This window comes from Cyprinus carpio, chromosome B3, assembly GCF_018340385.1.
Source record: "Cyprinus carpio isolate SPL01 chromosome B3, ASM1834038v1, whole genome shotgun sequence".
Lineage (NCBI taxonomy): Eukaryota > Metazoa > Chordata > Actinopteri > Cypriniformes > Cyprinidae > Cyprinus > Cyprinus carpio.
In genome coordinates, this window is record NC_056599.1 from 1,386,747 (window position 1) to 1,414,088 (window position 27,342).

The window sequence follows — 27,342 nt, forward strand, 5'->3', positions numbered from 1 at the left end:
ATGCAAACTTAATCTAACCAGCTGATTCTGGGTCTTTTCTTGTTTTATCTGACATGTTAAGCGTGTTGCACATCATTATAATGTTGTCGTATGGTTTTGTTTTGTGTTGGACTCGTCCAGCGTTTTAAAGGGAATGAGGTTTAATGCAGTCGAGCCGTTTGGCGATTGTGTGATATGTTGATGTGTGTTTGTGGAAAAAGCACTTTCACTCTTGAATTGTACTGTGAATCCCAGGACAGATGGATACGGTGATATAAGCTGATGTAGTGAGTTATAAAAGCTCCTGTCTTTAATGTATAAACTAGAGATCAATAGCAATGTTCATTTTTTATGTTCATCAATGGTTTCCCCAGACTTTCCTCTGATTGTACTCGTCTCAGGATGGTTCTGGGCGAATCTGCTGTGTGTAAATATAAAGCTGCTGCATGATGGGAATCTTTTCTCAGCTGGTTTTACGCGTCTTCCCATTTGAAAATCTTCCAGATGATGTTCTGATGGAGAAACTTTACTTGAAAAAGTCAAAACTCCTGAAATGCACTTTATCTTGTTGTGTTGCACCTTCTAATGTGATACTGAAATAAATCTTTCTACTGCACTATGTTTGGATGTCTAAGCCCATATTAAACACACCAGCAGTGACGTAAATCACAGACTAGCGCTACATGACCTCCCTGGTTCAGTAAATCATTTGACTAAAACATGATTCCTGAAACAGACAGACAAATGAAAAATGACTGAATACAGCTGCACAGCTGTTCACTAAATTGAGAAGTTATTTACAAAAGGACTGAACAATACAACAATACTGAACATCATGAGTGATCAATGCAATTCTCTGATCTCACCAGCGGATGGAGCAGTACACTAACATTTTACACACAAAGTACACCAACCCGACACACAGCGCCCTCTGCTGCTTTCTACAAATGCACACAAGATTTTAAAAGTTTACAGAGATAGATTAGGAGAATATCAGAGAACATGTGAAAGCGTTTTAATTCATCTAGGTTTTATTTAGATATGGAAAAATACTACCAGTATATTTTCAGGTTTATGGTCATTCATTGAACCCTAAAACGCAACGCAATACAAAAAACCAAGTCCTTTACATCAACACGATATAAAAGCGAACAGAGACCGTTCTCTCCTCTCAAGGTTAAGAACAAACGTTCTTCCAATAACGCTAATAGAACGTTCGTTCAAACTGACCTGAAATCTTCTTAAGAACGTTTCGTGAGTGCGGCCTCTGGTCTTTAATAATGCTCTCAAACATTAGAACAGGAAACATATCTGTAGGATTACATCGTTCATGTATATGTTACATTTCTGAAATGTTTTAGAACGTTAATATAAGGAGTGTTTCTCTTTACAATGTAACTAGCCTACTTGTTTGAAAAATTTGATTCAAAATAAGCAACCTTTTTTATATTGTTTTAAAAATTATAAAATGGAATGTTGATCGCATAACCAGAAAAAAATGTTTAGAAAATAGAATGTCTAGAAATTATGTTTTTGGAACAGTTTTTATTTGCCAGGATGGGTCTTATTTTTATGCACTTTTCTTTAAAGGAGAAGCTGATTTTATTTCACATATGTGTGACAGCTCAGGAAAAGTGCTTTAAGTGGACAAAATGAGAAGAGAGGAACATAGCTTTACAAACTCAAATTTAAACACCGGGTTCGCATGTTCTGGAGTTAACTCTTTGTAAAGCTTCACTAGTCTTGTTCTCTTGATCCTGAACCAGTGACTTCTCAAAAACAAATGAAATACACCAAAATCACCCACATTTTCTTTCCCTTTCTTCTTTCTCTCTCAGTAATCTCACTCCTCATGAGATCTCGTGATCAGGTGAATCACATGCAGAGGGTTTTTTATAACCTGCGTCACCTGCTTCTACTAATTAACCAACCCATATCAGTTAGTTAGGAGACAGAGAGAAAGAGAAACACGTTCAGAATAAAACACAAGAACTGAGTTCAGTTACTAAAACACAGGCATTGTTAACTAGTCTTCAGAACTAGTCTGACTCATTCGATTTTATTTCTAAATAAACTGATTTAGAAAAAGGTTAAGACTAGTCTCAAAGAAAAACTAATTATTAGATGACTAATTTGTAATACTAGTCTAATCAGGTTATGAGACCGGCCGCTGAACTTCTGCCCCAACAGTGACCTTTGACCTCAAGGGTCAGAATAAAAGTTCAAAGACAAAAATTTTTGCTTTCTTTCTGGAATCAAAATGTTTAATGTTAAATGTGTTTTGTTGTGAATATTCTTTTAACTGGTCATCATTTATGTTTTATCACTTTCCATCCTGTTTAAAACCCTTTTAACTAATAAAAGGCTAATGACATCAGATGCAGGAAGTGACATCGTCTGATGTTTTCTAGTGTTAGTTATTGACATCACATGGCACAAAATATTGAAAAAAATAAAAAAAAAACATTTTTTAACTTAAATTATTAAACTAATGTTATAAATTGAGTTATTGTATAACCTATAATAAATGAGGCTGGAACTGGTCAAATTAATTTAAAGTGTTAGATTAATGAAAGAAAAAAAACGTTTATGAATATGACTTATTGATCACATCATTTTTTATATAAAATAGTATCTATATGATACTAAAATAACACTGTATCAAGAAAAATAATCAAGTATTCCACTAAACAATTCTGATGAATATCAATAATGATCAATAAGTCATCTCAACATATGGTTTTCATTACATCAAGTCCTCAAATTAATGTAAATATGAATTATAATTTAATGATTATATTTCAACATCATTTTTAAGTTACACGAGATTCAACTTTAGTGAGTTTAGTATAATCTAAGTTGAAATAACTTCTACAGCCAATCAGCATTATTGCAGAAGCATCAAGATACTAGTTCTTGTTGATATTTTGAATTAGATGTTATTTGTATATTCTCTACTTTTTAGCTAAAGTTTTAGTCAGTTTCTTGCTTTGTCATTTTTATTAGATTTTGTTATTTTTTAAATGTCTATACAGTTTTTCCACTCGTTTTTATTTCAATTTTAGTTATTTTAGAACATCAGTTTGATTTCAATTTTAGTTATTTTAGAACATCAAATGAAATGTTGTCTTGATTCAATTTTTTTTTTTTAATATATCGATATAGTTTGTATTAATTTATATATATATATATATATATATATATATTATATATATATATACACACACACACATGATTTTATTTTATATATAAAATATATTATTATATTATTTTCTTTATTATATAATATTATTTTGTTTCAAATAAAATATATATAATAATCCTGCAGCCAGATCATACTTAAATGTACTTAATCATACTTAAAAAAATACGGCGGGAACTAAATTGAAGTTTTTAATCTGAAGTAGGTGGAATTGTTTTTACAGTGTAGAGCTGAAGTGACCAAAGCAGATTTCTGATCCACACTTTCAGTGAAATACTCCTTAATGGACTACATGAACATGATTTTTTGAGTGTCACGGACCCAAACCCATGGATTAACCTCTGCAGCTCGTCTGATGGAGGAGGTTCTGGGAGAGAGAGATGTTTGTGGATCCACGCCTGAGGCAGACAGACTCATTACTGAGAGACCGAGAGAGAGAGAGAGAGAGAAAGAGACAGGCGTGATGAAACTGATAGTGCTGTATTGTGTGGGTCAGTAACAGAGGCTCATTGTCAGGATTTACTGCCCCCTGCACTGCTCATTATGAGCCATGCCCCTCACCCGCACACATCCCTCCATCCCTCCATCCATTCTCACAAACCCTGCTTCCTGTCTCCTCATCCCCTCTGTCTCTCTGGAAAGACATAAACATGCAGCTTTACATCTGAAGATCTCCTCTCATTTTAGTTCATTTTACTTACGTTTTATTTTACTAAATAAATCAGTTTATTTCATTAAAGTAAAAGCATTAATTAAAGTCCTGCTGAGTTTAAAAGTGGATCAGCAGCACCTCCTGCCTGCAAACACTGCAACTACAGCAATTTTTTTTTATTTTTTGTATTTGCAGATGCTTTTATCCAATGTGACTGGCAAATGAGGAATAAAACTACCAAAAACTAATTTGAACTCAAATTTAACTCATTATTATTATCACTCATTATTAAATCCTTATTGGACAATTTTGCAACACTGACCAGTGTTATTTTAGTATAATTGATACATATATATATATATATATATATATATATATATATATATATATATATATATATATATATTTTTTTTTTTTTTTTTGTGTTTTGTTTTTTAATTTTTTATGAAAGTTTTATTCAGTCTGTTGTGTATTTTATTTATTTAATTATGTATTTTTGCTTTTTTTAAATAAAGTTTATTAGCATTATTGTGTTTTAGAAAAAGACTGCAAAAATGCTACGTTACATAAAAGTTACTATACACAGTTAAAATCCATTAAGACTGCATTATATGTCAAATGTATGTTTTTTAAAGTAAAAACGATGCATCTTATTTAATAACTTATTGAACATAACACTTTTTAAGCTGGCATTTAGCTGATATTTAAATATTTATACATTTACCAGCTACTATTTTTACTGTAAATTTAACAGGATACTTTTTACAATAATGACTGACTCACTCACTCTCTCTCTCTCTCTCTCTCTCTCTCTCTCTCTCTCTCTCTAGTTTATATAGTTTTTTTTCCAGTTTTAGTTCATTTTAGTACATCAATTTAAACTAAATTAAAAAGATTAATGTTTCGGAAATAAAAGAACAGCTGAAAAGAACTGTTTTATATTTAATTTAATTTTTTCAGGTCACATTTATTTTTTATTTTAAATAATTTTTTTATGGTTTTAGTTTTAACTGATAAAACAGGAAGAAATATCTGCCAATGAGCTCGAAAAATAAACTTGTTTTCTATCTGAATTCTCTTTTTTTCTCTTCCTAGCAGATATTTATCCTTATTTTAACAATAAACTCAGTTCATTTCAGTTCACTTCTCACAAAACAAGACGTCTTTTTTAAAGTCTTAAAGCCATGTACCAGAGGAATATCTGATGCTGAAGTGAATCTCAGCACATCACGAGACATCATCCAACATCGCAAACTAAACTAAAGACTGAATGAAGCAATGAATCCTGGACACAAAGGAGATGCGTTTGTTTTTCTGTCTGTTATGAGGAAATTCTGTGTCGCTGGAGCTTCATCAATATAAACACACACACACACACACACAGATCATGACAAAGCATCTGACGTGTGTGTGACGCAGATCTGGTTTAGTGTCAGTGATTTTGAGGGTTAAAGATCAACAGTTTGAGACGCAGATGTACTGCGATCATGTATGACTGCAAATAATCTTCTTCATCTAGAGATATGAAATAAAGCCACTGCAGGGCATTCATGCATTCATTTACATGCTGGTTTAGTGCTGGTCTAGACCACCACAGTCTACCAAAACACATCTGCTGAAACTGGTCTACCAGGCTACTCTTCAACTCATAAACCTGACTGAAAAAATAGTGCACTTATTGCATCAACATTATATATAGTAAAGATACTTAAGTCTTACTTCTGCTGCATTCTCATTTAACTTCAAATAACACGTCATTAAGTTCATTTCACACTTAAGTACATTCTGTATATTATTTACAATTTCATAATTCTATTGTCTTTGAAATATGGTTAAAGTACTGCTGAATGTACGGACAAAAGTTTTATCCAAAGCAATTTACAAAAAAAAAAAATCAACAATATTCACAACATATATGCTGAAACTTGTTATTGAAATATATTTCCAGTTAAACATTTGTTCTGATGCCCCTGAAACAGATAAATATAAATAAATTTACTTTCAAGATTTGAAGTTCACTACAAGTGCACTAGATCCAAAACAACACATTCTACAGAAGCAAACGAGTTTGTTATGAATCTCTTACATCGTGTGTGTGTGTGTGTGTGTGTGTGTGTGTGTGTGTTTGTCACAGTGATTTCTCATCCTCTGTCTTTCATCTCTCTCTCCTTCTCTCTCTTTCATCTGTCCATCCCGTCAGTAACAACGGCTCCTTTCATTCGTTCATCTCCACCCCCCACCGCTGTAATTCAATGTTCCCAGAAAAACACATGATTGGAAAGTCAGTCAGTCTTTACAGCCTCACACTCTTCCTCACGGCCCTTCAGAGTCTTCCTCAAACCGCAGGACAACATCTGCTGTACACACACACACACACACACACACCCACACCCACACCCACACACACACCCACCAGAGACACTCACAAACACACACACACACACACACACACACACACACACACACACACACACACACACACACACACACACACATCAGAGACACTCACAAACACACACACACACACACACACACACACACACACACACACACACACACACACACACACACATCAGAGACACTCACGTGTGAAACACACAACACACACACACACACACTCTCACAGAGACACACACACACACACAGATCTTCAGAGACACACACACACACACACACTCTCACAGACACACATCAGAGACACTCACACACACACACACACACACACACACACATTTACAAACACACACACACACACAAACACACACTTCATTCAAAGTTATCTGGTCTTTAATAATATTCTCAAGACATTCTGGCAAGGTTCTCTCAAGGTAACATTAATAGAATGTTTCTTCAAAGTTCTCAAAAGTGTTCTCAAAACATTGGCACAAAAACATTATTTATACGTCATTCATGGAACAGTTTTTTCTAAAACATTTTAGTTGAATATTCATGTAACATTTTTTTTTAATGTTGCTATTTTCAGAGAACATTCATAAGTAACGTTCCCATAATGTTCCCAAAACAAGGTTTTCATAACTTAATGGTAGAATGCATTCTTGTTAGCTCTGTGAAGTTTAGACCAGACAGAAACATCCCTCAAACTCAAATCACTTCTGACAGGAAACTCTGATGATGGTGAGATAAAGCACTGATTGCAGACTCATTCTGAAGGCAACAGCTAGTTAGTTAGTGAGACTCATCATCTTCATCAGTGTCACACCACGTCATTCTGTCAAACACATGCTATTTGTTCAGAGTATAAATTGTGTCTCTAGAAGATCACAAAGAAAAATTAGAATTAAAGTAAAAAATAAAGAAAGTTAGTGGACTATTTGTTGGTCATGATTACTCATCTGTAAAGAGGAACACAAAGGGCACCTGTTTGGCTGAAGGACCCGGATGCAGTTGGACTGAATCTGAGACATTTAGGATCCTCTGAAAATCACAGCTCAGGTTTCTAGTGTTACTCTCCCTGTTTCAGGGGCATTTCTGTTTGAGAGAAACATGTCTTCTGTTCCAGTAGCAGTAAAATGTGCTTGTGTTGCTGCAGGCCTGTGAATGACATGAGGTCACATGATCAGAGACGCTCGTCATGAGCGTTTGACAGGCGTCCGTCATTTGTTTGATCTCACTGACAAACACAATCAATGATCTTCACCAGCACTTTACTGCTGCTTTAAAGATCTTTAAAGATTCATTAGGAGCAGTTAGCTCAGGCGATCATCACTAGCGCTTCCAACAGTCAGTGTTAAAGCTGAGTGAGTGTTTGTGCTCAAGGATTCCTCAGATCATGTGTGAGCTGCTGCTTTATTGGAAAACCCCCACAGATACTGAAGGAGGAACCAGAAGCACATCCACAGAGCAGACGATCACAGAGACACGAGACTGCAGGACTCTATACACTTCAGTCAGAAAACACCTGAACGGAATGACCTAACAACCACATAGAACACCTAACAACCACTAACAACACCCTAACTACCACACAGGACTCCTAACAACACCCTAACAACCAAACAGAACGCCTAACAACCACTAACAACACACTAACGACCACACAGGACTCCAAACAACACCCTAACAACCAAACAGAACGCCTAACAACCACTAACAACACACTAACGACCACACAGGACTCCAAACAACACCCTAACAACCAAACAGAACGCCTAACAACCACTAACAACACCCTAACTACCACACAGGACTCCTAACAACACCCTAACAACCAAACAGAACGCCTAACAACCACTAACAACACACTAACGACCACACAGTACTCCAAACAACACCCTAACAACCAAACAGAACGCCTAACAACCACTAACAACACACTAACGACCACACAGGACTCCTAACAACACCCTAACAACCAAACAGAACGCCTAACAACCACTAACAACACACTAACGACCACACAGGACTTCAAACAACACCCTAACAACCAAACAGAACGCCTAACAACCACTAACAACACCCTAACAACCAAACAGAACGCCTAACAACACCCTAACGACCACACAGGACTCCAAACAACACCCTAACAACCAAACAGAACGCCTAACAACCAATAACAACACACTAACAACCACACAGGACTCCTAACAACACCCTAACAACGCAAACAGAACGCCTAACAACCACTAACAACACACTAACATCCACACAGGACTCCAAACAACACCCTAACAACCAAACAGAACACCTAACAACCACTAACAACACACTAACAACCACACAGGATTCCTAACAACACCCTAACAACCACACAGGACACCTAACAACCACTAACAACACCCTAACTACCACACAGGACTGCTAACAACACCCTAACAACCAAACAGAATGCCTAACAACCACTAACAACACACTAACAACCACACAGGACTCCAAACAACACCCTAACAACCAAACAGAACACCTAACAACCACTAACAACACCCTAACTACCACACCGGACTGCTAACAACACCTTTACAACCAAACAGAACACCTAACAACCACTAACAACACCCTAACAACCACACAGGACTCCTAACAACACCCTAACAACCAAACAGAACACCTAACAACCACTAACAACACCCTAACTACCACACCGGACTGCTAACAACACCTTTACAACCAAACAGAACACCTAACAACCACTAACAACACCCTAAAAAATACTAATAACACCCTAATAACCACTAATAACATCCCTAACAACCACACAGAATGCCTAACAACTACACAGAAGACCATAACAATCACTAGCAACAGCCTAACAAATACTAACAACAACCTAACAACCACACAGAAGACCCTAACAATCACTAGCAACACCCTAACAAATACTAACAACAACCTAACAACCACACAGAAGACCCTAACAATCACTAGCAACACCCTAACAAATACTAACAACAACCTAACAACCACACAGAAGACCCTAACAATCACTAGCAACACCCTAACAAATACTAACAATACCCTAACAACCGCACAGAATGCCCTCAGAACCACTAATAACACCCTAACAACCACACATAATGCCTAACAACCACTAACAACACCCTAACAACCACACAGAATACCTAACAACCACAAAGAAAGACCTTTAAAATAAACAGTAAAATCTCAAATGTGATAATAAAAGGTTATTGACCACACATAACACCCTAACATGCACTAATAACAACCTAACAACCACTAACAACACCATAACAACCACAAAAAATGCCTGATAACCAATAACAACACCCTAAAAACCACTTATAAAGCCCTAGAAGACAGAATGCCTAACAGCCACACAGAACGCATAGCAATCACTAACAACACCCTAACAACCACACTGAACACCTAACAACCACTAATAACACCCTAACAAATACTAACAACACCAACTTATAAAGCCATAGAAGACAAAACACCCTAACAACCACACAGAATGTAAAAACCACTTCTAAAACCCTACAAGACAGAACGCCCTTTCCAGAAGACCTAGCAACTACTCTGAAGATCCCAGCAACTACCCAAAACACCATAGCAAACCACATAGAACACTCCAGCAACCACTCAGAAGATCCTAGCAACTGCCAAAAACACCCTAGTATTCACCCAGAACACCATATCAACTACCTAGAATGCACTAGCAACCGCAACTACTCCAAACACCCTAAAAACTGCACAGCAACACACTAGCAACAGATGCTGGGTAAGTTATAAGGTGTTTGTGTCCTTTTAAAATATGTTACAAACAATCTTTTTATTCTAACATGTCATCAACTCATTTGATGGAGTCTAGCTGAGTGATCGCTGCTCTTCACAGATCTGATCAATCACAGATCAATCAGCAGGATCGAGGCCGTGAGAATCAGATGCTCTGATCTGCAGAGTCTGAGAAACGCTGCAGCTCCTCCATCCAGTGTGACCCTCAGAAATCAAGTTGAGAGTCACAAGGCCCGCAGCGGCCCGAGGGGAGAGAGCTCCACCAGAGCGTCCTGAGAATGAGAGACGCTACAGAAAGAGTCTTTTGTCGTCTGAATTCTTCTGCATCATTTTCTGCATTTTATCAGCTGTGACTCAAACTCACCCACAAATCTCATTCCTTCCCTCTCCATCTGTTCATCTGTCCATCCATCAGCACAACACACACATAACACAAAAACATGTTCAAATCTAAAATGGACTTCAAGCGGAATCATATAAATCAACAGGTTTTATATATGTAAATTAATAACCTGACTACATTAAGTTAAATGGACCTGAAAGAAATAAGGAAAAAAAATATTTTCACTTTTTACAGTGTACATAAATTGCGCACATCTGTATTACTTAATATTTTTGGTGTGGGCAAGCTTCTGCAAAAATAGATATTTTCCTAGCCAATATATATATATATATATATATATATATATATGCTTAAATATATGTTGTAAAAAGCTCAATGAAATATTTGTAAAAATGTAAATGTATTTAGTTTTACATTCATATACTATAATACATTTCAAAATGTATTTTGGGTGCAAGAACATATGTTTCCAGTCTTACAGCAGCCTTATTTAGGTCTACTACAAATCAAAACTAAATTTATAATGATTTAATTATGTTTATCTTTTATTATTGATTTATTTATTTATTGCTGATTTATTTACATGTTACTGACAACAAGTTTTCTTCAAATGTGACATATATATGTCAATGCATAACCTTGGATTAAAATTCATGGATGGAAGCCAAATATATATTTTTTATTGTTTTTTTTTAAAGATATTAATATTTTTTTTTTCAAATATATTTTCAAAAATTTAGAAAAATTATCCAAAAACACATTTGTAGAAAATATATTTACCTAAGTATATTTCAGCAAATATATAGTTTTGGTAATATTTTGTGTATTGTGAAATATATTTTAAAATGTATATTTAAAAACATACATTTTTGCCGGACCTGCTGTCAAGTAAATATCACAAATGTTGCACAATGTTTAATGCGGCACAAATGCTGTGAATCATAATCGCTGGAAAGAACGTCAAACTCTCAAATGTCTCATTTATTGACTAAAGGGTTGCCATCGTGAAGAATCAAACTTTCCTTCATCTTCTGATTAAAGTAATGCTGTAACTTTCAGAACTCAATCCACCCAGAGATTTGACTTAAAACTCAGAACGTCAGCAGGTGTGTGCTTCCCATTTCAAACCTGGGACTTCAGTGAAACACGACGGCCTGTGAGAAACTGAACAAAAAAGTTTTCTCCTTGATGTCAAGTGTGCTGCAGATCCACAAATGTTGAACAGGAGAACTTCTGAAGAACATTAAGCTACTTTCTTAGCATAGTATTAAGGTGTTATTGTGTGGAAAACAGCAATGTTCTGCTAAACATCTTTTCACAGAAGAAAGAAAGTCATGCAGGTTTGGATCATCATGACTTAAAATACAGTATTATAACACTTCTATAGAAGTCTTAAAAGTGCAGAAGGAAAAAACAGCTTGTTTAGGCTGAGAAAGATTGAAAACAATCAGGAAAAACTAAATTATGAGCATCAAAAAACCTTGACTAACATTGTAAGTGGAGCTCAGCTGTGCAGGGTAAAATTGCAGGTCTTGAGCTCTTTAAAAGCACAAGTTCTGCTCTGAGATGAATCTGTCTAAATGGCACATCATCTAAACAATGCAAATATAATTCCATATTACATTTGGCCACTAACAAACTACTCTTCTTATTTCTGGAGTATCACACACAACACAGTGCACACTTGAGCTGATGTTGCATTTCCAGTGTGAATAAACTGCCAGAAACACCAGCTGTAATTTTCAAAATATCCCTTCCGATACAGCAAATTAGTTAATTATTCCATGCTGCAATTTAAGCATTTTACCCCAAATTCAATTAGAAAAGCAAAATAGCCTGATTTATTTTGACCAAGATAATATCACTCACATGACACATAAAGAGGTCATGTGACAATAAAGTTGCATACTCCAGTAATCGTGTGCAGTAATGCTCACTGGTTCACAATGGCTTACACAGAACAATGACATATTTTCATAGTAAATATGGAATAAATACAGCCCATCTGCATTTAAACACATCTGCCATATGCACATACTGTACATAATTTTGGGTTGTTTTTTAGGTGAGGACACCTGTAGCAGCATCTCAGCAAACAACACTAAGGGAACATTCCATTTTGCCAGTTTGAAAACATAGGAATGCTACTTTTGAATGTTCTTTGAAAGTTAAATATAAATGTCCAACTAAAACATTCCATCAACGATAAACAAATTATGTTTTGTTAAGATAAGAAAAAAAAATGTATTCTATCTATTTTCTTTTATTATACAATTATAAAAAGACCTCTAACACTAGCTTGCTCTATTCTTTTTCTATTCTATCTGTTTTCTTTTTATGATTATATTATCTAAAAGCATTGCTATGTGTACTGCGTTTAAGCTAACGGAGACTTGTTATAGCACTTATATATCATTGCTCTTTTGTTGTTTTTGATTGCTTCCATTGTCCTCTTTTGTAAGTCACTTTGGATAAAAGTGTCTGCTAAATGACTAAATGTAAATGTAAATGTAAATGTTTTTGTGCTAACATTACAGTACAGACAACTCTGAACGAATATTCTATTAACGTTACTGGAGGAAGATTGGTTGAACATTTCATGTTAGCTGTGATATTGCTGGAGAAGGATTTAGGCATACCTGAAAACCAGGTAACCAATTCCCTCTCTCTCGCCCTCCTCCACCCCAAACCCCCATGAAACCCTCTGAAACCCCATATCAGCTTGCTTTAGATGTTTCTCCAACACAATTGGGGTAACTGGACTCTTGGCGGAGGCGGTCGGTGCAGATATGAAGTGAGCACACAATGGAGCATTCATGCTCTCTCTCTCTCCATCCATTCTTCCCCAGCTGCAGAGGAATCCTGTCCAAGATTTTGCCCCCCACCACACCACTGCCACCCGTCCACCAGCAGAGAGAGAGACGACACAAAAGCAGGATTCATCCCAGAGACGGGGACCCATTTAAGCGTTACGCAGCTGCATCGATTTATTAAAAGATGGGTGGAGAGCGAGAGAGAGATAGAGAGAGAGGAGGTCAACAGGGGTCACGGACCCCCATACTTTATTAACCCTCTGAAGATGATGACATGTTAATGAGCTTTAATCATTAATATTCAGCAGAGAGTGGGAGAATGTACAGAATGGAGGGATTGACGAGGAAAAGAGAGAGAGGAAAATCGTCCTGGTCCAGCACAAAACAGCTCGAATGATGAATTAAAGCTAGTGTATGCATTTCCATTCATGCTCATTTGTACAGTACTTTCCACAATACTTACAGTTTCAAAGGAGCTTCACAGAAATGCATGCTTCAAATGTTACAGTCAAGATAACATCTGAAACATACAGTGTGTATTCTATTCACGGTTCAATGCATCTGAACACATGTAAATGTAAATTCCTACACTGACTGTATTTCACAGATGAGTGTGAAGAGCGAGCGAGCATCAGAGTGACTCTCTCTCTGCACACCTGTCTGTCTCTCACAGAAACTACAGCTTTTTCCACACCTGGAGGACCTGAGCACAGGTGCGGATTCACAAACACCTACAGAGACACTTTCATTATAATGAATTAGAGAAATATAGAATATAGATTAAAAAAAAATCCAGCATATTTGAAAAGAAATCCATCACCAGCATTCAATCACTACAGCCTATAGTAACAAACCTATATCTATTTCTATTTGCATCTGTTTGTCAGAAGAAAAAATAATTCTAAAACATCAGATTTTTAATTAAACCTGCAATAAACAAACAAACAGACAAAGAAATCTTGAGTGTCTGTGTGTGTGTATATATATAAAAAACTATAAGACAAAGAAATCTTGAGTGTCTGTGTGTGTGTATATATATTCCTCTTTGCAGCTGTTTGTCAAAACAAAAATAAATAAAAAAACCTACTACTATTTCCTCAGTAAACTAATAATTTGCTGCTTATTAATAGTTAGATAGGTAGTTGTTAAGTTTAGGTATTGAGTGGATTAAGGAACCTAAAATATGGTCATACAGACAACATGCTATTGATATAGTTAAAAGTGAGAACTGGTTGTTAAAATAAAGCATTACCAATGATTTTTAGGTATTGAGTGGATTAAGGAACCTAAAATATGGTCATACAGACCTGAAATTGAGCTAATATCAAAGATAAAGTAAAAGCGCTCAGTAAACGTGTGTTTTTAAGCCAGGCTCGTTTCTCAGAGAGTAAAGTATCACACAGGTGAGTCTCGCTGGGCCGTGACGTTCTCGTGCAGGTGAAGCCGAGGCTCCGCCCACAGGAACTCAACTCTGCTGGGATTTTCACCAGTTCCACCTCGTTTACTGAGGAAAACAACACGAGAAGCACAAACCCTGGACACATGAGATCATTCCAGCAGCGTCTGACCTTTCCTGCTTCACACAGGAATTCCCCAGCCATCATTACTAAAGCGGACAAAAGGGCAAAACCTTTCGTTCTCAGAGGAAAAAAAAATAAAAACTCTGCCCACTCGCATCTTTTGTTTGCTCCACTTCCTGTCAGGCCAGAAACTGGCACACATGCAGAGCAAATGCGATCAGGTGTGTGTGTGTGTGTGTGAAGGCCAGCCATCAGCCGGTCATGAGACATGCATGTCCTCATATTGACCTTTTGACCCCTGCACATCCCAGAGACCATCTCCAACGGCAACCAGCAGCAGCATCACTGTCACATGCTGCATGACTGCACTAAAACACATATTCATGCACACACACTCATTCCATCACACACACATACTCATTATCCAATTAAACTGGGCAGAGAGTGAAATAACAGCCAGTAATGTTTGAGATTTGCAGAGAACATCAGTTTCCAACAGAATCAACAATAATCCACTAGAAGTTTCAATAATTCACTTTAGTTTGCAGCTTGTTAGGTCAAACTGTAATTAAAAGAAACGCTGATAGAGAAGTTTTTAATTGTAGCAAAGATAATGTTTTCATGGATTAATATCAATCAGTAAATGGTTTAGTTAATAAGCCTAAATCAGGCTCGGGCTCTCTGTTTTAAGGTTTTTTTTTTTTTACTAATATACGAATTAATAATAAAACTCGTGATTAAAAATTATTATGGTGTGGTTAAAATTTATTATGGTATCGCACAAATACGGTCTGGTTTTTATTGAATTTTATTATTCATTTTTGACAATTTTTTATATTTTATAAAATATAAATAATAATAATAATAATTTAACTTGAAGGGAAACAAATTAATTTCAACTTTAACGCATTTAAACGCGTCACTGAGAGTCCTTCAGAAAAAGAAAACTACACAGATACAACAATCATTATAAAATAAGAACGACGAAATTAAATAATACTAATAAAAATAATAATAATAGCTAGTTTACATGTAAATAATATTTGTAACAATTGTTATTATTATTCAATCTTTAAGACAATTTTGCAATGGAAATACAATTCTGATCTACATGTTATTAGATGAAAATCATTTTGACAATATTTTGCTGTAAGTTTTCAAGAAATATTTGAAAGATTTCAAATGCAAGAAAGGCAAAGGCCCGTGTTAATTATTTATTAATTAGTCCAGGTAACGACAAACATCTCGCGCATCTGCGGGTTTAAATTATTTCAACTTAAATGAATTAAAGAATGTAAAAAATTAATAATTATAATTTCTGAACTATCACAATTAATTAATGTAATATTATTCGAATCATTATTATCGTTAGTAGGCTATAAGATTTGTCTTATTTGAAAAAAAACGGAAATCGTTGCAAAGAACATCATTTATAATAATTTATAAACAAAATAAAACATAAACAATCGACATAAGACTAAATTAATTTACAGTACAAATTTTCAAAGCTCAAGAATGTCAAGGCACAATAAACACGCCATAAAATAAACTTCAGATCGCGATCATCAAAAGTGACAACTCACTGCAAGAATACGGGAAGACAAACAGCCAATGTAACGGAGTTTAACAGCTACACAACAATTCAACACATAAAACAATTGCATGATGATCCCCTAAACATGTTTATCTCCAGGTCTGCGCTTTATGTTTCTAATGCTTGCAGACAAAGTGACGTGGGCAGTCATGTTCCTACAAACACCGCTTTCTCCGCGCCTTTCCCAACTTTCCTAAAAGCAACCGGGAGAAACTCACATCAAAGCGTGCAGCAGGCCTCAGATCCGCGCGATTCCCGCGTACATCCACACCGCCGAGAGACGGAGACGCGGCGCGGCGCGGTTCCTCTATATGTGTACGTTTGAAGCGACACGGAGAAAAGACGCTCTAAAGGGGGGAGAGGGTCTTTTTTTTTTTTTTTTTTTTTTTTTTTTTATAAGAACTGCTTTTTGTTCCTCATTTTTTCATTTAAGAGGGTAATGGAAGGGGGGTGTTCGTTTGATCACATGATTACAATTCACCTGAGATAAAACAAAGGACGCAAAGAGCGCCGGAGACCGAGACAGAGAGATGCTCTCATGGTCAGGATCCCCTTATCAGAGTCAACATTCATGGATAATGAAAAAGGCAATGATTTTTGGCTTGGGTGGAGGGGGGCGTCGCGAGACGGAAATACAAGAGGTTATTGTTGACCAGAACAGCGCGCGTGTTTGTGTGCGTTTGGCCCGTCTCTTCTCGTCTTTCTATGTTTTCTGTTTAAACGCGTTAAATGCGTTCTCTGTGTGTTTATGTGATGCAATTATGAGACTAACACGTAGCACGGCACGATGCTGCAGGAGCTCATTCCAGCGCGCAAACGCGGGTCACGACTGTAGGCCTGCATGAGCGCGCACTGTCCCGCGTATAAAAATAAGCTTTAAAATCAGCTAATAAGTCGCAACCTATTATGCTTAACAGCCCAGATGAATTTACACTCACAGACAGGTTATTCCGCACGCGCTCGAGTAAGAAAGAAGACGCTGTTGCGCACAGCAGGTGCGCAGAGTCGCGCTGCCGGGGCTGCTGACAGGTCCGATGGCGCCCGGCGGGGTGGAAGGGCTCCTCTGGTTCACCCCGCGGCACAAGCAGGCCAACAACGCGCCAGTGTGATCGGAAACAGTTGAAAGAACACCCTAAAAACCCCGTGACCCTAATGAGGAACCAGCGACCACCTGTGAAAGTAATTTCATGACCGACAAAATCCTAAAACTCCAGAACATAACAAACATAACATCATAGCTAATTTGAAACTTTGCATTCTTACACTGCAGCAATTTCAGAACTTTATTGTCAGCCGAGAAACTTGGAAAACAATAGGTTAATATTCACAATAAATAAATAAATAATAAAATAAAATAGACAACACACCTGCACATTTACGGTTCTCTGGTTGATGGTCATATGACACAAAATGAAATAGTAAACAAAAGTATCTTTGGTTTTTTTCACTATTTTATTGTGATTATAAATAAATACCCCCCCAATTATTTGTGTATTTTAATTTATCCTTTTATTTAATTATCAGGTTTAATTAATTAATGATTCGCTTTTCATCAACTCAAATCGTATTCCTAATTTTGTATTCGAATAGAAAAAAAATGTGTACTTTCGACTGCAATTTTTGTATGTCAGAAATGAAATATCTAGTAATAAAATGTTTACGTCTTGTCATGAATAAGAATGAGGACTGATTTAAAAATCACAGATTCCCAATAGAGTTTGGTTTATTACACGCTTTGGTAACACTTTATTTTATAGTGTCCTTGTTATACGTTATGTAGGCCTATTATAATAATAATAATAATAAATTATGCATAATTGCATACAATTTGTTGTTTAATTTTTATTTTTTAGGTAGTTATGACAATGACAGCATATAGCCTAACTAGGCCTATTTGCAATAAAACTTCAGGCCAAATCTTTACAACCGAGGTTTATCAACAATATTAAGATCTAAGTATGTGTGTATGTATAAAATGCCTAAACGCACAAATAAAAGTGTGATTAAACTCTAAGAGGCCAAATATTATACTGTCGTTGATTTGCAGCAGAAATCACCGCCCTCCGCTGAGAAACTTCAGGGCGAACTCCGGTAGCCAATCAGCTCGAGACCCAACGGGCCTCTGCTGCTCCTTTAAGAGATTTTTTTCCACGAATTGATTTTTTTTTCTCGCTCCTCACACAACGAGGCTCTTTAAGCCCCGGCGCGCGACACAGAGCAGGCATTCAGAGCGCGAGCGAGGGGGCTGAACCGACGGACTCTCGCGCTGGGCGGGCGACCTGCTTCAGTGCAGTAAGACGCTTGACATTATTACCTCTCTCTCTATCACTTACTCTGTGTGGGAATATACGGCAATGCAATGTTTCGAAAAACCGCTAAACGGAGAAAATTGTACTATCAGTATTGTTTATAACACATATGCCCTGATTTGACCTATATCTGCTTGTTTAAATGTAATTTCGTTTTTTTCTCTGCTGTGGTTTGAGTTTTGGTAACAAGGGCGTAATTGTGAAGAATAAAGTTTTTTTTTCTTTCTTTCTGGATTAACAGTGTAAAATACTGCTGCGCTCAAATTTTCTGAGCACAAAACTCTTTAAAACTAAGCTGGTATCACGAGGTATAAATTTCGAGATTTGCGCGAATGTGTAAATCAGAGACGTGTTTGGTTAATCTGTTTTAATCGGAAAAGTTGCTTAATCGATGTTTGAAGAAACAATTTGACATGCACTTCGATCATTTGGCAAAAAGCTCGTTAACTGACGAATTTAAATACTTTGATTTTAAGTAGGCGATTTTTATCCATGTATGATGTTGCAGCCATTATAAATAACTTTTATTTAGCTTTTTCTAAAGCCTTTGAAAAACTTTTACTCGCGAATTATTGATCAAATGCTGTTTCTGTCCAAATTGCTCTACACAGCTAGTCATCAGGTGTGATTTTCTAATATGAACAGAGAAAAATGAGAAGTACACAATCTGTATACAGATACGTTTAGTCTCTCACATTCCTTTCACAAAAATATTCATGTGGCGATATTCTGATTAAAACACTGAAACTCGTCTCATTAGTGGAAGTTTGAATCTATTTATTTATTTATTCAAATCAAGTTTGTTTAAATGTCTGGTTATTGTTCCACTTAGGAGAGAGGTGTTATGGCATGAGTGAATTAGGGGCAAATTATTGCCAAACCAGGCGTAATGATCCGCCCTACTGTACTGTGTGAACCTTGTCAAAAATATGCCGAAATAGCGAAAGATGAAGTGAATCAAATTTGAACAAATAAAGTTAGCAGTGGCGGACAAAAAACGAGCTAGGGGTTTTATCTCGAGTTGTCAGGTGGTTAAAACGAATGAACAGAAAGTTTCTAAGTTCTCTCAAACAGTCGCTTTGTAGGCTACTGAAATGAGTTGAACGGAAAAAGAGCAATTACTTAAAAAAATTGACCGATACCGGTGTTAGACTACTAAGAACAAATTATTATGTCTCATGAGATGCATTATATGTTATTTTTGTCCCAAAGAAAAGTCAATCAGACGCGAATCATTAAACGTCTGTATTCCCGTGAGCCTGACAAATGTGATTATTGAATTAATATTAAAAGAATTTGTTATCACAGACGTGAAGTCACCTGTGTCTGATCTTAATTAACGCTGGTGTCGGATGGTTTGTTGTTCTAGTGTTCGGATGAGATTCGATCCACTCTGACAACAGTAGCTAATTCAAGTTCAACTTTGCGTGACAAGTCGCATCTCTAGAGCTTTTGCCGTATATAAAACAGCAGCTAGCCTATTTGTTGTGTTCAGTTGAGAGAAAAGCCGATTATTTTATTGATCTTCGGTCAGACTTGTAGAAGCAAAATAAATAATTGAACATAATGATCACACGTATGTATTCACCTCGCTGCTTGCTTGAGTTTTCATAAACACATTGCCATGACTCGCTGTATTTTTCTTCTGGTTATAAGTCGTCGCTTGTGCTTTCACCGACAAACACTGTGTAATTCAGCTGCCCACAGCAGCCGCTCCGTGTTTATCCAGCAGCGGGGCGGAATGAAGCCGGTATTATTCCAGCACTTTCTCTCCCGGGAGCTTGAACAAACCGCCAAACCTTCAACAGTAGCTTGTTAGCAGAAGTGAAGCTAAAATAACACACACACACTGAGGCAAGCTGCCGCCGCATGATTGCTGGAAAAAAGACGAATTCTAAATAAAGTCAAAGCCTCAGTGTTTGTAGCAGTTTTTCCTGAACAGGTTTATCTTGTTCGTGGGGCGTTTGGGTTATGAACAGCAAAGAGGTTGTGCGGTTATATCCCATTACAAATCCATATTCATATTATTACCCATTTAGTACCCTATACGTCTGCAAGATGTCTGTTAAAGATCGCTTCATCTAGAAAGCATCTGCTGTGTACAAACATCCGACAGATGTCTGTAAGATGTCAGTTTAACTTAGATATTCTTTACAAAAACATGTAAGGGTAGCGTGACAATCAATGATAGTAATGAATAAAAATACTTTTGTATGTATTTTTGCAGGTTTTTCATCAGATCTATATCCTCGGGAAGACGGCGGATGGATTCATTCTGAAAGAACGGACATTGTGAAAAAAAAAAAAACAAGCGTGTTGAATTTCCTCTGAAGGACCTAAAATACATATTCAATAATAATAATAAAAAGTATAGTTTTAGTAAAAATACTAAAAAATAGTTTTTAGAGAATTAAAAAAAAAAGGCCCTGTGAGGAAAAACTAGACCTACCGCAGACACCTGTGGCCGCAGAGCGAGAGGACCGATGTCGGCGGAGGAGCACAGTATGTCAGAGGTGGAAATGAGTCCCGGGGTCTCGGACGACGGTCACTCCATGTCCCCCGGTCACTCGTCCGGTGCTCCCGGCGGGGCGGACTCCCCTCTTCCCGGTCAAGCGTCTCAGATGCAGGGCGTCGGTGATGATGAGCCCGGAGTCTCCGCCGGGGTGTCGGTGAAGTCCGACGAAGACGACGACCGCTTCCCCATCGGCATCCGTGAGGCGGTCAGTCAGGTGCTCAACGGCTACGACTGGACGCTCGTGCCGATGCCCGTGCGCGTGAACTCGGGCAGCAAGAGCAAGCCGCACGTGAAGCGGCCGATGAACGCGTTCATGGTGTGGGCGCAGGCGGCGCGCAGGAAACTAGCGGATCAGTATCCGCACCTGCATAACGCCGAGCTCAGTAAAACACTCGGAAAACTCTGGAGGTGAGAGCAAATAGTAACGCTTGACCCGTGTATCCCTTACAAAAGATGCTGTGACGCCAACATGGTGCAGAGATTTTAGTATTTTGAGTTACATAGTCAACATTTGAAGTGGATCATCAAAGTTGTGCTAAAACCCAAATGCGTTCTTGTCTTAGGACAACTTTGATTAACTTTTTTGATCCACTTCTAATGGTGTTGAATGCACAAATTAATGTTTTTTTCTTTTTATTATTATTATTTTTATCATATAGCACTCCAAGGTCAAGTTTATTTATATAGCACATTTGCTTTGCACTTGTGCTTTACATAAACATTTTTTTTTTAAATAATCATAAAAGATGCATATGAAAAAAAAAAAATCTACCAGAAGTAAAAATGTATTAAGAAATAAGAATAGTAATTAATAATAATTAACAACCAAGTGTGACTCTGGACCACAAAACCAGTCATAAGGGTCCATTTTTGGAAATTCAGATTTATACATAATCTGAACGCTTTCTATTGATGTGTGGCTTGTTAGGATAGGACAACATTTGGCCGAGATACAACTATTTGAAAATCTGGAATCTGAGGGTGCAATAAAAATCTAAATATAGAGAAAGTTACCTTTAAATTTGTCCAAATGAAGTCCTTAGCAATGCATATTACTAATCAAAAAATAAGTTTTGATATATTTACAGTAGGAAATGTATAAAATATCTTAATGGAACATGATCTTTCCTTAATATCCTAATGATTTTTGGCATAAAAGAAAAATCTATAATTTTGACCCGTACAATGTATTTTTGGCTATTGCCACAAATATACCTCAGCGACTTAAGACTGGTTTTGTGCTCCAGGGTCAAAAACAAGAAGAAAACCGATGCATCTCCATAAATTCAAAGTGACCAAATTGAAAGTCCATCTGCACATTCTCAATCCCTTCACTGTCATAAACCACTCAAGAAACAGCCACCATGAATTTATTACTGTAATTCTATCAATTAATAATTGATGCTGCAGTTTAATGGCTCTCTTAGGTTCTGCTGTCGATCTGATGGCCACACCTCACTGTCAGAGTTATATTAACTGCACACCCCACTGTTGATGTTGTTAACTCGGCCTCTGGCTTTGAGTTTCTCAGGGGCTTTAGCTCAGAATAATCATTCCTTCAACATGCCAGATTAGAGGGACAAATCCCTTCAGGAGCTCCTGTGGAAAAGAGCAAAAACACACACATACAAAGGCCACAGTCCGTAAACAGGACTATTAACTTGAGCTGGATGGCCAACTTCAGCTATTACAGTGTGTATTTTTCTAAAATAGTTTTTTTTTCGTGAGAGAGCGAGTGTTTGGTTCTGCTGGATTTATAGATGCAGTGGCTGAATGAAAGTGTCTCGCTCTACAGATGACAGCATAACAGGTGGAGATTCAAACCACAGAGTTTGTTCAGACACCAGCGGGAATATCAGACAAAAAAAAAAAATTTTGACACTTAACTTATGTTTTTCATAATGTAAATAAGGCTAAAGAAAAATATGTAGTACACACATAAAAAACAAAACAAATATTAATAATAAAACTTAAGCACTGATGAACTGTTGAAATTCTGTTGACTGAAATAAGATATCATTGTCATTTTATATGTGTGCCTGCCCTCTGAGTTTATTCTGGTGATACAGGATTAAATTCTCCTAATTTGTCCAGTGATTGGGATACTGCTTGACTATTAAATATTCTGGTATTGCCTTTTATACTGTGCAAAATATAACCTTATGCATATGTGTGTTTCAGGCTGCTGAATGAGTCCGATAAGAGGCCGTTTATCGAGGAAGCCGAGCGTTTGAGGAAGCAGCATAAGAAAGATTACCCTGAGTACAAGTACCAGCCACGTAGACGCAAGAACGGCAAACCGGGATCCAACTCTGAGGCCGACGGCCACTCTGAGGGTGAGGTCAGTCACAGCCAATCGCATTACAAAAGCCTGCACCTGGAGGTGGCACATGGCGGGGCCGCAGGATCACCATTGGGCGATGGACACCATCCACACGCTACAGGTGAGCTACACCTGCCTACACCTGCCTACACTGCTGTTAAGACATCTAGGGTCCCTTTTGTTCATCAAGGACACATTAAATTGAAAAGAGACAGTAAGAGGTTTATAGTGTTAAGGTCCATTCACACCAAGAACAATAACGATAACTATAACTATAAAGATAACGTTCTGAAAATCGTTTCAAATTTAAGAGAATAGCAGAGTTCAGTCACGTCTGTAACAATAACGATATAGAGGAACAATATCGTTGGGATCACTTTCAGATTTTTTTTTACACCTGATTAATGATAAAATACTGACAGCTATTGCTATTGACAGCTGTGCATTTAAAATAGCAGGTGACATTGTGGAAAAGCAAACAGACATTGCACAGCAAACAGAATAACATAAAACATAAAATGACCTCAGATATTCACCATTAGTTTCGCCAACATTGTCTTGCCTCCTCGGAAGTTACAGTAGAAAAGACTACGCATTGTTTTTATTCCACTACACTGACTACGTTAGAGATCAGAAAGATTACGCCAGATTCACTGTTTAGATGTGCTTGAAACATGCATGCTGAGGACAACTACTGGTTGAAGTTGTGTAAATGCAACAAGAACTACAAAAACAGTTATCGTTCACTGGTGTGGACGCAAATATACTTATCTTTGTATTTATAGTTATCGTTATCGCTCTTGGTTCAAATACATAAAAAAATCTTACCGACAGCAAACTTCTTCCTCTAAAGCCACAGTGCACAATTTTCCACTAAAGACACACTGCACGATTTTCAGCTGTCCCAGACGAAAGATTGGCATCGAGAAACAATCGTGGTGATTTCTGTGATCGTGGCTCCTAATCAGTGGTCCTATGTCGTACAGTGAGAGAGTTTCAAAGATGGCCGTTGTCACGGTCTTGCGACCAAAGATAGCCTACGATTATTTTCTGGCAGTGTCAGAAATTCAGCATGACTATTGCACAATGTGTTTGCTGTCACGACACATGTTTACTGACCAGCCAATTAAAATGCAACATGAAATGAATGCGACATGGCATTAAAACATAAAACTGCTTACCTCAAGCTCTTATGCCTTCCTCTTTCGCTGCTTTTTTCAGCTCACAACTGTCAAAGTGTGATTCATTATGCTCTTTTCGTTTATCACTAGCACATGCTCATGACATTTTATTCTCCTATAGTAACGTGTGCTGTAGCGCACAAGTCAATAGGTGTCCTTATCGTACAGTCTACACACATGTCATAGCCAAAGTTTATTAGACCCATGTCTGTGACCAGCAATGATCTTATAGGATTGCTAAAATCGTGCAGTGTGTCTTGGGTTTAAAAATCATCAATTTGTTCTTTCAGGTCAGAGTCATAGCCCTCCGACACCCCCTACCACTCCTAAAACAGAATTACAGGGCGGTAAATCCGGCGAGGGGAAGCGTGAAGGCGGATCCTCCAGGAGCGGTTTAGGGGTCGGAGCAGACGGAAGCTCCGCCTCCTCTTCCGCCAGCGGAAAACCGCATATTGATTTTGGAAATGTGGACATTGGCGAGATCAGCCATGATGTGATGGCCAACATGGAGCCATTCGATGTAAACGAGTTCGACCAGTACCTGCCGCCCAATGGGCATCCGCAGTCGTCGAGTGGCACAAGCGTCGGCTCTTCGGCTTCGCCATACACTTACGGCATCTCCAGTGCATTGGCGGCCGCTAGCGGTCACTCCACCGCCTGGCTTTCCAAGCAGCAGCTGCCGTCCCAGCAGCACTTGGGATCAGATGGCGGGAAAACGCAGATTAAGAGTGAGACGCACTTCTCCAGTGATGCAGCGGCTGCGGCGAGTGGCTCGCACGTCACCTACCTGCCACACTACAGCGCCGCCTTCCCTTCGTTGGCATCCCGCGCGCAGTTCGCCGAATACGCCGAGCACCAGGCATCCGGCTCGTACTATGCCCACTCTAGCCAGACTTCTGGCCTCTACTCCGCCTTCTCCTACATGGGCCCCTCGCAGAGGCCCCTGTACACCGCCATTCCAGATCCCGGCTCTGTGCCACAGTCGCACAGCCCAACGCATTGGGAGCAGCCCGTATACACCACCTTATCACGACCGTGACACAACGTTCTGGTTTGGTATCCAGTCGCTGAAGGGTCCAACAGAAGTGTGACTGAAAATCATGACACATGCTCACCTGCACCACAATCTGCACAGACTGAAATCTGAGAGAAACTTGCGTGTGTGGAGATCTGCAGGGAACATATTCTCACGTGCCTCAGGCTTATAAAACCTTCACGACCCGACACAGATTCACTCAACACTAGATGAAGGAGGCCGAAATTTGACACCAGTGGTCCTTCATGAGACATATTACCAAAGTTCTGAGACCAAAACATTACAAAAATCCAACAAAAATTGGTGCAGTTTCTGAACTCTGTTTAGTTTGGCAGTAACACTCAAACCATACATCGACCCGCTCACCTTCACTCATATATACATACACACAAACATACTTACACCTGATGCTATTATCTGTACATCCATGTGTGTGATCTTTTTTAAATTTGTATGAATGAATAATCTCTTTTTATTAACCAAAATAAGGCCATATTGTTTATATCAACAAATAATGACGTTTTCGTTGTTGTAATCTTTTCTATTGTTGTTACTCTTGTTATTTGTATTGCCATAACTACACTGAAAAGTCTTCACCACTGTCTAGTGTTTGTTAATGACATTTGTGTTTTATGACTTTCAGCGTGTGTAAATATCAGTGCCAGGATGCGATAATTACGCGTTTTACCTATTACTCCAAACACACAGGTGGAGTACTGTAATGCAGTGTTTCCGTCACATCGGAGTTAGCCTAATTTCGAGTTTCCGGTATATAGATTACATTTTTTAGATAACACCGCTAGTGCCACAGTCCATCAGTTACTGTTTGTCATCCCTGAAAAATTCGAATTAAATCACACGGATCTATTTTCAGGGCGCAAACTTTATCAGCCGTTAGCCTATGGGAATATATTTTTTATGCCCACGTGACAATGTAATACACAATTTTGAAAGAGCGCCATTTTGTATTTCATGGAAATAATGTCAGTTTTACACTACCCAGTTCAAGATTTTTTTTTTTTAAATGATAAATAAAACATTGCGGTATTATTTTCTAAAGACAGTCTGTTACTGTAAACTTTTAATTATTTGACATTTTCTTCCCTTTGGTACTTTTATAGTTTTCGCCCTCTTAATTAGTACTATTCAGAAACAGCAAACAAACAGCTTTCTTGTTATATATTACAGAATATTATTTATATTGTTTTTTTTTTATCAGTAGTGTTTTATTCTGATGTTGGAAACTTTGTGTAATTTTGTGGGTAAAAGTGTTGTTGTTTTTCTTTATCAGTGTAAATAGAAGAGATGCAGTGACTAACTTCCCTCACTTTAAATAAAGCTGCAGTCTGTACAAACGTGTCCTCGTCTTCATGCACACTTACCTGAATATTCATTTTCTTCTTCCTCTTCCTTTTTTTCTTATCTTCTCCACCTGTAAGATCAGGACAAATCATGTCAGTTTTGAGTGCCGCATATTTAATACTCAATGAATTACTGACCATGTTCAGATTAGCACACTACAAAAGTAGGCTATTATCTATTACTATTACAATGATTATACAAATATGTAGAAACAATTTTCATTTAGAAATTGGTAGTAAATTCACAACTCACTCAAATAATTACAAAGAAATGGCAAGTAACACATTAAACATTTTGATTTAA

The 27,342-nt window shown here is 37.6% G+C and overlaps 1 protein-coding gene and 1 long non-coding RNA gene across 2 annotated transcripts in view; one reads left to right on the forward strand and one right to left on the reverse strand.

Moving 5' to 3' along the window:
* Positions 1–16,677, reverse strand: part of LOC122136433 — a 34,438-nt gene extending 17,761 nt beyond the window's left edge. Inside the window, exon 1 of the long non-coding RNA XR_006154123.1 lies at positions 16,532–16,677. This is a non-coding gene — a long non-coding RNA (uncharacterized LOC122136433). The remainder of the gene's footprint in view (positions 1–16,531) is intronic.
* A 1,803-nt stretch (positions 16,678–18,480) lies between these two features.
* LOC109077320 (transcription factor Sox-10) lies at positions 18,481–25,966 on the forward strand. Its single transcript, XM_042719427.1, has 4 exons — positions 18,481–18,605; positions 20,850–21,545; positions 23,319–23,581; positions 24,932–25,966. The coding sequence occupies exons 2-4, from the start codon at positions 21,106–21,108 to the stop codon at positions 25,678–25,680; spliced, it is 1,452 nt and encodes a 483-aa protein (XP_042575361.1). The 5' UTR covers positions 18,481–18,605; positions 20,850–21,105; the 3' UTR covers positions 25,681–25,966.
* The last annotated feature ends 1,376 nt before the right edge of the window (positions 25,967–27,342 follow it).

Coding starts and splice junctions, on each gene's coding strand:
- LOC109077320 (XM_042719427.1), top strand. CDS start 21,106: ATGTCGGCGGAGGAGCACAGTATGTCAGAGGTGGAAATGAGTCCCGGG. Junction 21,546..23,318: donor ACACTCGGAAAACTCTGGAG/GTGAGAGCAAAT, acceptor TGTGTGTTTCAG/GCTGCTGAATGAGTCCGATA. Junction 23,582..24,931: donor ACACCATCCACACGCTACAG/GTGAGCTACACC, acceptor TTGTTCTTTCAG/GTCAGAGTCATAGCCCTCCG.